The following is a 12,647-nucleotide window of genomic DNA, read 5'->3' as shown; positions in this document are numbered from 1 at the left end:
CTGGTTTTAACCAAGGTTTAGGAAGTTCATTTGGGTTTAGTGGGCCAGCTGGGAGACTGCAGACGTGGTCCTCACAGGTCGAGAATACCTCCAATGGCTTCACTTGTTCCGAGGGGTTGCGGGATCCAGCCGATGATACTTCCGTTCTGCAGTCTACACGTCTCATGTCTACTAGGACCAGCGGGCTACATCGGTCACAGTTCTTCTTGACACATGGCGGGCAGTCCGAAGCAGATCCAGGACTAGGCCGTGTTATCAGAGCTATTTCCCCGGGAGCAGCATCCATCAATGGTGTTTTTCTGAAGAGCTCACTGTGGGCCACAACCTCGCCAGTTTTTCTTTCCGCAATCTGGAGGATTTTATTGGGGCTATGTAGAGGTCTGGCAGGCCGTTTGTCGTTAAGTTCACAGCCATCGCTAGCCATACCACTAGCACTGTCTGTAGGGTCTATGCAGTTGGTCATGCCTCCGCTAGTGGTATCACCGACAGCAATACTCATCTCCTGTACGTCTTTGTCAAAATCAATTACCGTTCCGGCCATGCTTGAAAGAGATTTAGTAAACAGCAGTTCATTACCTTTCTCCGCATTAACTATTGTGTTATCCAGTCGGGTGTTTGTAGATGCACAGCTAACAATTGCAGAGTCCAAAGATGCCCTATGAGCATCATCAACCACAGCGGACTCTCCCTCCTTCGCCGCATAGGTTATGTTGGGCTCTGATTGTAATGTTTTTAGTATAGTCGGAAGCGGGGAAGTTGGCGTTGCTAGTGGATATAGGTCAGTACTGCACGAAACTGAAGTGCTATCCTGACAATCAAAATAGTTCTCAGAGTCTATGGAAGTAGAGGAAGCACAGTTATTTTTACGGAACTTGCAGCGACTTACCATTAGTTCCAAGCGCGGGTCAGTGGGAGCGCAGCCGTCTGCAACCAGGAAGCGTTGTTGCCGCCGTGTGAGCGGATGAGTGGCATCTTCCTCTCCTTGATACACCACTGCATTGTCCAAGTTGGTCCCCGAGGGGCCAGGATCTAAGGTGTACACCACAGAAGTCATAGGCATCACGTAGAAGTTAAAAAATAAAAATAAATGCACTGAGAGACGCGTTCAGGCACAAAACACGATTGGAGCTGCAAGGAGGAAAAGCGAGCAGAGTTGGGCGGGGGCCGTGGCGGCTTCCAGCTCCCCAGGCGCTCCAGGCACCCCAGGCAACACTGCCAACACTCAGCGTCGCTCCGCGACCTGTGCTGGGTCTTTGAAGGGAAAAGCGACTTCCTTTCACAACGAGGTAGTCGGGCAGCAAAACAGAGTTCCCAACACTGCCAACACTCAGCGTCACTCCGTGTGAATATATGTTCTGCTGTTGGTAGTTATTGTTGCTGGAGGCTCCACATGGGAATATCTGTTACATTACCTTGTCAATCTGTGTGTTACATTGAAATCTTGTGTGGAATTGGGCTGTGTTCGTGCTGGTAGAGATTCCCAGCCCCCCCACACCTCTGTTTTGCATAATATATAGCTTTATTATCTTTTTGCCCCATGAGCGCATGGGTTTTAACATTCAAGAAATTTGTTGTAAATGGTTGCCATAACAATGATGATGCGCAGTCATGTGACCCATCACATGAGTCCAACCCAAATGTTGAAAAGCAGGGACACTAGTTCAGACGGGCATTTGCCGGTGAACAGTGTTCTACGCATTGACTTGTTTATTCCTTTCCATTGGTAAATGCATGCTAGGTAAGCTGCAACCCCGCTTACATGCTGACACTTTCAGAACAAACGTGATCTATTTGTGATTTACTGATATTACGAACAGACACTAAACAAAGTGTTTACTTGCTTACAGCTATTGCAATAAAAACGGGGCAACCGCTTTTTCGAGCATTGAAGTAGTCATTGATTACCTGCTGCCGTGCAGGTAAGCAGAAACTGATTGTGTTGCCAATTATACTTAGCCTTCATATCAGACTACTAGTCTTAGAACCAATGCTGTTCACGTCAGTTTACTTTTGCACCACAATTAACATGTGCAAGCTAAGCCAAAATGGGACGAGTTCTATTTTATTGGGAACTTTCTGCTACTTGCAGCGTTTCCTAAACGGGCTAGCCATTTAGGCATGCTTTCCAATTTTAATGGCAATACACAGATCCAATGCCGATAATTGGCACCAATTGGGAATCTAAATCTAGAAATAATTTGATGTCAACCATGCAATTTACTAATAGATCTGCTTCATTTACCAGGTAGTGAAGACTTCACTTTGCATTAACAGTGATTATCAACAACACTCTTTTGGAATTGCAATCTGCACAGCCAAATCTAGGTAAATCTTAAAATGCACGTATCTTATAACTTGCTCAGTGTGATGGGTAATGTTCAGTATCACATTCAGGTATATATTCGGGGAGGCTCATCTGGGTCACTATTTGATCAAAGCTTGTGCCACTTAAGGAAGGATGCACAATGTTGGTTACATATAATTCACCTCTACGTAATTGAGTCAGGGGACAGAAAACAGCCAAATTGTAGATAATAGTCCCTGATATGTGTTTAACACAATATTCTAAACAGCTGTTTTGTTCACCCTTCCTCTCTCCACAGGGATATCTAAACACACATGAAGGTTCTTCTTAGATATTGGGTTCTAAACAGTATTGTATGTAGTAGACGTTCTCATCTAAGTCAGCCCTGATGATGACACAACGGGTCAAAACACGTGTCGACATAAGGGATGGTTGTAAAACAATGCGGCATAAGGGATGGTTGTAAAACAATGCTTGCAAAATATTGGCCTAACAGAGCTCAATTGTGTAAAATATCTGAAGGTAAAATACTTGCCAAACAAAGCTCCATTTGTTTTACAAAATCAATTTTGGTACAAGTGTTTGATGTAAAACATTCACAAAACAATTCTTATCTGTTTTCATTTGTCTGAAACTCTGATGAACTAAGAGTCGTTAAACCATGTCTGGCACTTGGCCCCAACAGTTTGTTGATGCCACAATTGTGCATACTATTTGGGAAGCTTATTTTTGCTTTTTTTAGATCATGTTTGTTGTTACTAAAGGTTATTTTGAGAGACGGCAATATGCTGAATTGGCTATAGGCTATATGCTTACAATCATATAACATTGCTTGCAGGCAATCGATATACGCAGCATTTGTTTTCATTTCATCACTTCCACTAGTAGAGTGTTGAGCGTGGCAGAGGAGAAAAACCTTTATAGATTTCAACTCCGCTTTTGATAGCGTAAATTGTCCTAAGCTGTGGGAAATATTAGCGGCTATGAATTGGCCGAGCTGGCTATTAGAGATTATCATAAAATGACATTCTGATACCAGTGCCCAAATACGTCTGGACAACGAAGGTCGTCTTACAAGACCCATTAAGATTAATAGGGGTGTCAAACAGGGAAGTCTGTTGGCAGCTCACTTATTTAATCTCTATCTTGCCCACCTCCATAGATCGACTAAGGAATAAAGCCAATTGTCCAGCTGAATTTGGGTCTACTCGGGTTTCAGCAATGCTTTATGCTGATGATCTTGTCATAGTAGACCATACCTACAGTGGTAGGAAGGCAATATTGGAAGAGCTCAGCCTTTTTGCAACTGAACACAACCTAAGATTTAACCTGAAAAAGACTTGGATAATGTTGATCGCCTCCAAGAAGGTCAATAAGCCTAAAATGGTGACCACTTGGGGGGACAATTAACTACACTGAGTCTTAAAAATATCTTGGTATTGAAATCCACAGCAGACTTGGCTACACTCCTCTTACTGAAAATAAGGTTTGCCGAGCAAAACGGATAGCTCTGCTTGTACGTAGCTTTGTTTCGAAATATGCGGGATACTCACTGCAGGGGATCATGATACTATATACTCAGTTGTTTATCCCTGTGATAGCCTATGGTCTAGAGGCCCTTTTTCGATCCGAAATGTATCCTAGCTGGATGGAGTGGAATGATATTTTTGGCAAACTGTTTTGCGACTTCCCTCATTCAATACATAAGGGTAGAATTGGACCTTCTCTAGCTAAAACCTACTCTATTGTTGCAGAGAGGCCTTCTTCCTTTTGAAGGCTATTACTCATCCAGAATTCCAAATGTTAAAGAACTAAAGGTAATGTCCTCAATTTGGGAGAGACCAATCATTCTAATTTATATGATGAATTGTGCAAAGAGCTGTACAACCAACTTCATTGGTCAATAGAAGATGCCCGTTGCGGCAGATATAACTCCATCAAACATGACTTTAAAAAAAGATTGAAAAAATGGGATTGCGAAAGTAATTACATTCACATGAGAAAACTCCCTAATTACCCCCATTTAGAGGGTATTATCCATACATACTGTCTTCCACAAATGAATCTTCCGCAGTGCCCAGATCAAGTGGTGCGTAAACTCTGACTGCTAATGTGGACGAATCAAATACCTGTTAGAGCAACATGTGATGCCAAATGGCAACTGTTACTGAAGCAACACTACTGTCAGATTTGCAAATGTAGACCTAATCTTGACAGAAAGGCACGTTCTCTGTGAGTGCCCGTGTTTGGGCGCGATTTATGTCTTCATTTTGGTTTGTGCACCAATACAATGCAATTAAAACTGGGTTTTTGGCACTATTGCCTAAATACGACCACTGCAACAATGCACATTGCGTTACATAGTGTTTGGCTGCATGTTGGGAAACTCTTTGACCAGCAATAAGAAGAAATCAGAATTCCAAACTTGTGCACATAGAAGTAGTGCTGTTATATATCTGAGATAAGGAAAGCCTATAGCTTTTCAATGTACCGATATATAACAGGTTCATCTGACTGTTAGCCGATATTGTATTATTAGGACTGTTTTTACTGGTAAACTATATGTAACTTTATTGAAATGCTTATATTTATTTGTATTTCATTACATTTAAATGTGAATTTTATGAAAATTGTAGCAGTTTCTAGTAACAAAACACAACTATAGCCATAAATTACATAAAGGTGAAATAGGCAGATTTGTATTGCATTAATGGCATTTTTATTTTTCAGGCCAACAATAGTTGAACATGGATATTTTAAAAGCGCATCTCGTGGATATGGGGCCAGTGCTTTTAAGTGAGGTGAGAAATCGAGTAGGTGGGTGCTGTAGGCTGCAACGAGGGGGTATGCCCTAAATAATGGGGTTGGCCTGAAGTGTACCTCTACAGGACAATAAAAGAAGTATATATATATATATATTTTTTTTTGTATTGTCCAATGCTGGGGATTCAAACCCGGGCCCTGCTCAATAGCCTGCTAGGCACAGGCTTTACGTGTCCAACAATCTATCAAATGAAAGATAAGTAATCCAGCATCACCCAAATGGCACACTGCAGTGTTTGTTTGCATTGCACTACAATTTGATTTATACATAATAAACACAGGAAGGTATGTACAAGAACTGTTACTAAGGTTACATTTGCAGTTAAGTTGTATGTAGGTAGAGCTAAAAAAGGAGGAGTGATGTAGGCTCACAAACGTAACAAAGGGTAGTTGGCTGGAGTTTTTGGTGTCAGAGATTGATGTAGGAGACCTGTCGTAGATAGGTCATGTGTCTTTAGAGACAAGCCAATTTATGATACTGCGCCTGAAGTGCAGGAAGCGTTGATCCTCTCTCAAAGAGAGGGAGAGGGAGAGGGAGAGGGGGAGGCCGTTCCAGAGTTGTGCCGCCATGACAGGGAAACTACTATTCCCCCCCCCCGACTTTTTTTTAGTTTGAATCTAGGCACAATCAAACAGCAAGAGTTGACTGTGCTAGTTGGGCGGGGTAGAGGATTTTTTGACAATTTTATCTGGAAGGTAGCGTGGGGCAGCACCGTTAAGACATTTATGGGTAAGGGAGAGCATTTTTAGCGTAATTTTTTTTCATTGGCAGAGTGCCATTTGTTCTGTCTCCTTAATTTTGAAATGTGCTCTCACCGAGGAATAGCGCAAGCCAATCTGAGCGCATTATTTTGTAAAATCTAGACTTTCTTGACAATACACTTATTTGCTCCTAAGTAGAGTGCATTGTAATAATCCAGTTTGTACAAAATGAGGGCTCTGGCTAAGATCGTGCAGCTTTCCTTGGAGAGAAAAGGTTTGCATGCCCTAATCAACTTGCAAGTATATGCTGTGGAAGATGACAAGGCACTCACTTTTTTTATTTAGAGTAAAAGTTGAGTTTTGACCTATTTTACCACATTAATAGTGTTTCCGTCAATATTGATGAAGGAGTAATTTGGGTTAAGTTTGCTCAGGTTGACTGCCGGGCCAAGAATTAGGAGTTCTGTTTTTATCATTCAGGCATAGGCCATGGCCAGCCATCCATGCCTGAATGATTAAGTAAATTATGTTCACTAAAGCCATGTCCTTGACATAATCAACTGTAAGAAGAATGAGGATCTGGGTGTCCTCTCCATAGTTAGTGTAGGTGACACCCAGAAGGTCCAATTTGTCAAACAGTGGCTTTGTGATGATAGTGTACATTGTTGACAAGACTCACAAACCTTGTGGCACACCACAGGTAATTGGAATGGGGTCAGCAGTGTCTGTGGTAGAAAAGACTCTCACAGTCCTGTTGTTCAAAAAGAATTTAATCCATATGATGGCCTCCTGTGAAAAGTGAGCAGCAGTGGCTAGGTGTTGACCCAAGACTTTGTGGTCCACCAAGTCTCTAGCGGCATCCTTGATTAACTGGGCTAAGTAGCTATCTCCCTGACACCTTGATGGTTTGAGGGAGATGATGGTTTTTTCAACCTTGAGGATCGAGACTTTTGAGAATGTAAACCTTTGGTCGGGTTTAGTGGCTGGATCCGGTGGGGCTGCATTATTGTCTGTGATAGGTAGAGTGGCGTTTTAGTCTGTAATTGTTTTCTGTAGGAGGGAGATTTTATTAGTTAAGGAGTTCTGAATGTTGGTACACCATATGTTGTCTTTTACGCAGTCTGTCTGTGGTATAGGAGCTTCTAGTTCTCTTAGGATATTAAAGAGTTCCTTTTGAGCTGGAGCTGGCTTTGTGAATCCTATCATTGTAGGTTCCCTGTTTAGTTCGTATGATTTATTTTTTATAGAGGTCAATCCAGTTAACCAGATTAGATTAGTTTAGTGTTTTCCTTTGTAGGTAGAGGTCTCGAAGTGGCTTCTAGATTGCTTTTTTTTTTAATTTATCTCTTAGCTCTTAAGGATTTTAGATTGGGCAAGAACCATGTGTTCAAGTGAGCTCTTGGTTTGCTTTTACATATTTTAAGTGGAGTTACTATGTCTAATGCATTAGTCATAGCGGTATTAAAGGCATCTACAAGGGTGTCTGGGTCGGAAGATTCTGGCAGCGCATTGAGGTTAGGGATTATGAGTGGTAAAATCCTGTCTGCTGTGATGTTTTGCAGGTGAGGAGGGAGGAGCTATTATGTTGGCCTTGGAGGTGGTGGCTGGGAGGGAGAAGGTCAGAAGGAAGTGGTCTGTCCAAGTTTGTGGCATGATGGAGCTGATGAATCCAGTACAATTAAGATCCGCCACCCAATCAAGGATTCTGCTTTTGTCGTGGGTAGCTTGCGTCACTCTTTGGGTGAAGCCAAGGTCAGTGAGCATAGCGACAGCTAAGGCATTTGAGTAGTTTTGGATCATTGAAACCTAGGTTGAGATCCCCGAGTATGACTATTTTGGACAAGACTTTGGTATTCTCGGAAGGGATAGTGGAAATGTCCTCTTCGAAGGAGGCAATACGTCCAGGAGGTTTGTAGATTAGATGGATTGTAAGAGTACCGGTGTTAGAAGTAGGTAGTTTAATGCTGAGGTGTTTGCAGGATTTGCTGCCAGGGGAGGGGGCTATTCTCATGGCTAGATTGGCTTTTGCAATAATGGCAATGCCTCTGGCTTTAGTTCTGTCCCTCTTAAAATATAGTTATCTGGGACAGAAAGTGAGAGGGTTGGACCTGCAGCTGTATGTAGCTATGAATCAGTTATGGCTAGGAAGTCCAGATTATTTGCCAAGATCAGATCTGCAATCTCTGAAGCATATGCTACTAGTGATCTGGCATTGACTAGCACAGTTTTGGGATTAGGGATGTTGGCGTGTGTTAGGCAGGCAGGGAGTTTATCCTTATATACTTTAGGGTTAGGCTTGGAGGAATTAGCAGTGAAATGTTTTCTTACTGGCCTGTGTCTTAATGTTTGTGGGACTGGTGAGAGGTTTGTCTTTACTTACTATGCAATTGGCCTTCAAGTTGGTCACTATAGTGATATTTTTCATTTTGGTACTAAGGTTATAAGTGAAGGTATTCGTGGTATTATGGCGATTTTCTTTAGTTACTCAGAGGTTCGTGAAGTCTAGATAATCTAGCTCTCTGTCTTTTATCTGTAGTGTGGGATGTATTTACCCATGCATCCGAGCCATACCTCAAAACTGTGCAGTACTGACATGGAAAACTCATGATGGCCAGAGCTTCCCAGAAAATGCACAGGGAAATGCATGAAGAATAGGCTGCCACTCATTTTTGCCGATGTTATGGGCACAGAAGGACACTGCCTAAAACCACCATTGGACTACCCACACAGTAGTCTGAAACCATTGGGAATGGCAATGCTGATTGCCAAAAGCAAACCCATAACTGTTGGGAATTCATTTTCTTAAATCCCAAAAAGGGGTGCAGTACCAGTACTCACCACTATCCAAAAGCCGGCGTTTTAAAACCACTCTGTTTCCCTGAAGGCAAGTCAAAGTGCCTATTTCAAACATTGCAATATGTGCAAAATATTCACTGAACACCAGCAGACATTTGGCAGAATGGAGTGTTGTGTGCCTACAAAATCTGGGAAATGAAGAGCCCAAAACAATGCTTATAACAAAACTGCTATGGAGTCAGCAGTTTAAGTTGCACTGGATTTAAAGACACTAAAATCGAAAATGTTTAAATTGACTGAGTGACCTACTTTTGAGTATCACATAGGTTGCAATTGTTTAAATGTCATAGTTTTAAACTTAGAATCAGCCTTCTAGCTGCATATGTGAAAATGTTTAGTTTTATTTGAATGCAGGAACTGGGGAACAAAAAGTGACATTTTATCTGAAACCTGGCTTAAGGAACTGAATTCTGCCTGGCAACTACCCCCATCAGAAGGGAAACTTGAGTCACAGCTGTGTTCCCAGGCCAACCTTCCTTTTGCTGCCCACACTAAGGATATGCCATCTATCTGATAATTGAATTATCTGTGCTCTGCAGGAGAGTGAACAAAGCCCTCTTCACTCAGGCAAAGGTTTTTATTACCGCAGTCGTAAAATGTAGCTTCCTCTTGGCAGGAGCTGGGAGGGGCACTGCCTGTGAGAGCAAGCTGGCTTGGCAGAACTGGAAAGACCAGTATTTCTACCTTGTGCTGAGAGGAAACCACACCCCTTTGTAGCCAGAATATTGTTTAGAAAAAGATGAATAACTCATAGAGCGGACATGTGAAAATTTTATAAAGGACACCATAATTCTTGTGATTTTTCTGCCCACATTTTAAGAGGTTTTTCGACCCGTGGCATGTTCAGGGGGGTGTCAGCGGAAAAGTGGATATAACTCTAAATGTATGCATGTTAAAAATCTGAAACTTCATCAGTTAATGTCCCTACTCCCTGCGCACATGTATGTAAAGTTGGGTCAATGTCAGAAATTGAAAAATCAGTTAAAAAGTGAAATATGTGCCATTTCTGAATGCAAGCTCCCAGGAAGAGCAGAGTTTGAACAGGGGATACCTCCTGTAATGCATGATGGGTGCATATGATTTTAAAACAATATGTACCTCTGCAAATATGTATTTGTTTCAAATCTAGATTTGTGTGTAAGTTGACAGGAGGAGTGGACTTTCTGCAGGCTGTAAAATGACATCACGCTGACTCACAGTTCATTCCCCAATCAAATGATAAATGGAAGTTTGACCAATTAGAAGCTGAGAGAGAGGTAGGGTCAGTGATGCTAGAACACACCCACATTCTAAACACATAAAAGCTGACAGACAGGACAGATAGAGACCTTCAAAATCCATCTGCCGCTGGAAGCTCTGCCGGAAAAATCCATACTTTACCTCCATCAACCTCCAGAAAGCCAAACTAGAGACTTCAATCTATCCAGAACTAAGAGACCAGACCAGAGAGAAAGCAGTGCTGTACCCAGAGAGACCCAGACCAGCAGAGAGAGTGACCAGAGCCCAGTCTAAAACCCTGACCAGATCCGTGATGGGGCCCATTTCACTCAAGAATATAGTGTGAGTACCTAGAAAACTGTGCAGAACCAATCTCTTAGTTTAAATTCATCTAATTCAATCTATTTAACCTAAGTAGAACTGCCTGATAGCTCCAAATCTGTCACCTGTCATTTTAGCTGCAAAATCTGCCACTTGTCATTTTGAGCCTTTAAAATTTGCAAAACCAAAAAACGACCTCTATTAAATCGCTCATATCTCCGCGACCGTTTGGGCTAGAGACTTGCAGTAACTTTCCTCTGATAGCTTAGAATCGTAGCTTTGAATCGCACCAAGAACCGCATTCCTACCCCTTATAGCTTTACCGCAATCGCGGAACACGCATTCGCGAATTTTACCGCGATTTGCGAATTTCTTCACATGTAAAAACTGCTGCTGCTTGCCTTCCATTTGCCAGAAATTCGTTTAACCTGCTAACTATCCCTGCCTCATTGCTAGTGTGAGCCTGGACTAATATTAACTAGATACCACTCACCCTGAACCTCTGAAAGGGAATTAAAAGCGTTTCCAGCATATTTCTCATTCATTGCCAGCACATATCAAAGCAATTTGGGCCTGTGATTTCAAAACTCCTATCTGTTTTCTGTTGTCTAAGCTTGCTGGATTGAACTGATTACATTGATTGCATTTCTGAGAACTGTGTGCTTTCCTCCCATTTCCTTGCATTGCATAAAGAGGGGGGGAGTGAATAGCCAGAGAAAAGTGATTACATTGTTTGGTTGAAATCATATTGAGTATTTTCTGTACTGCATTCATTGAATATTGCATCCACCTGAGCTTACATAAAGCATCCTCTACCACATTATACTTTTGTTCCTATTTACCAGTGTGCTATCTTATCCATTTCATGTCAACTCATTAGTGATTATAAAGAAGTGTGCTAGTGCCAGATTCTCCATTGTTAATCTTTAACATATCAGATTAAGGGTGATATTCAAGTATTTATTATAAAGTGTGATATATCTATTTTAAATTATCAAATAAACCTTTTAAACTTGCAAAACAGAACTACTTCTTGGCTCAGTGGGGTCAGGGGGATTCCAAGAGAGGGGTGTTATATAGGGGTAGTCATCCAGAACGCATGAACTGGACCTAAAGATATATCAATAAGGGTTTTCATTCAGTATTATAGACTAGGCGTTGACTTAGCTGTAGTGTTGAATTGAATCCTCTTACAAATTGGGGGCTCGAGCCGAGACGTTGGGTTAGATTTACCACTTGTGCAGCTTAATACAGGGTGCTAACTGACGGGATACATACATCCGGTCGGATCACCACGCTGCATTACGCTGTGAAGCATTCCTCAAAAGGGACACTCCAAGAAAAGTTCTGTTCTGCAAAATTAAAATACTAACTTCTGTAAGTCAGGACAGAGACCAATCTCTAGAATGACGACCTTGGTAGATATGAAAATAGCCAGAGAGCACTTCTTACACAAACTATTTGTGAGAGGTGAATGGACTCACCAGGACCAAACAATCTGGTTGCAGGCCATCACGCAACAGGTCACTGAAACAGGGTCAGATATATATAGAGATCAGGGTCCATTACACGTGGCCCTGAGTGAACTATATATGGCTCCTAAGGCCAAAGATGAGCACGACAAGATTGTTAGGATAGCGGCATATTTATATTTATACATGGGAGCCATACAGGATAAATGTGCTGAAGGCCATGATCTGGCAAAAAGGCAACAGATGGCGTTAGAGAAGGCCCAATCTGATCTGGACTCTTCTGAGCAAAGGCTGCACAGAAGCCAGGAGTCAGAAAATGAGACCAGACAGTACATCACTAAAATAAAGGAGGATATGGATGTGCTGCAAAAGGAAACGTCAGAACAGGATACCAGATTTCTGGCCTTGCAGAAGGAACACCAAGAAGGTTTGGACTCCCTACTGCAAAGCCAGAAAAAGCTGGAGCAACAGCTAGACTTCAATAGGGCATGTGCTGAGCAGGTAGTCACCCTGCAAGGCCACCTAGATAGAGTGAAGGAGGAGAGCAATAAACTGATTCTGAAAGACCTGGATACCCAGGCAGAGTTTGATCAGGAGCGCCAGAAAGCTGGTGCCTTCCAAAGGCAAAGGGACGACCTGGCAGCACAAATGCAGGCTCTTAGTCAGGAAAGAGACGCCTTAGGCCAGGAAGTCTGCCATTTAAAAAGAAAAATGGAAGAAAATCACCTGGCCCACCAGGGGCTGGGTGATCTCCAAAAAGAAAACCAGAACTTGGTAGAGCACACCAGAAGGGTGGAAGATGCTCTAGCAAGAAAGGAGCAGGCCAATAGGGACATTGCCCAGGAGGTAAACCTCCTGCAGCAAAGACTGGCCCAGTTCTCCAGGACCAACCAGGAAGCACAGAGGGAGAATGAGGCCCTCTGTCAACACAATGATAGGCTCCAGCAACA

General features: G+C 42.4%; 1 protein-coding gene across 3 annotated transcripts in view; it reads left to right on the top strand.

Annotated features, from left to right (window-relative positions):
- Positions 1-12,647, top strand: part of WASL (WASP like actin nucleation promoting factor) — a 619,654-nt gene that overhangs the window by 25,392 nt on the left and 581,615 nt on the right. The window contains exon 2 of one of the 3 annotated variants that reach the window (XM_069629112.1): positions 5,036-5,106. The exons of the other annotated variants lie outside the window; for them this stretch is intronic. Within the exon in view, the coding sequence (XP_069485213.1) occupies positions 5,053-5,106 (54 nt within the window). The 5' untranslated portion in view covers positions 5,036-5,052. The remainder of the gene's footprint in view (positions 1-5,035; positions 5,107-12,647) is intronic. 3 annotated transcript variants of the gene reach the window in all.

The sequence above is a fragment of the Ambystoma mexicanum genome, chromosome 12 (assembly GCF_040938575.1).
Source record: "Ambystoma mexicanum isolate Mex_15411 chromosome 12, UKY_AmexF1_1, whole genome shotgun sequence".
NCBI classification, from domain to species: Eukaryota; Metazoa; Chordata; class Amphibia; order Caudata; family Ambystomatidae; genus Ambystoma; species Ambystoma mexicanum.
Note: the sequence above shows the minus strand (reverse complement) of the source record. Positions and strands in the feature narration are given on the sequence as shown.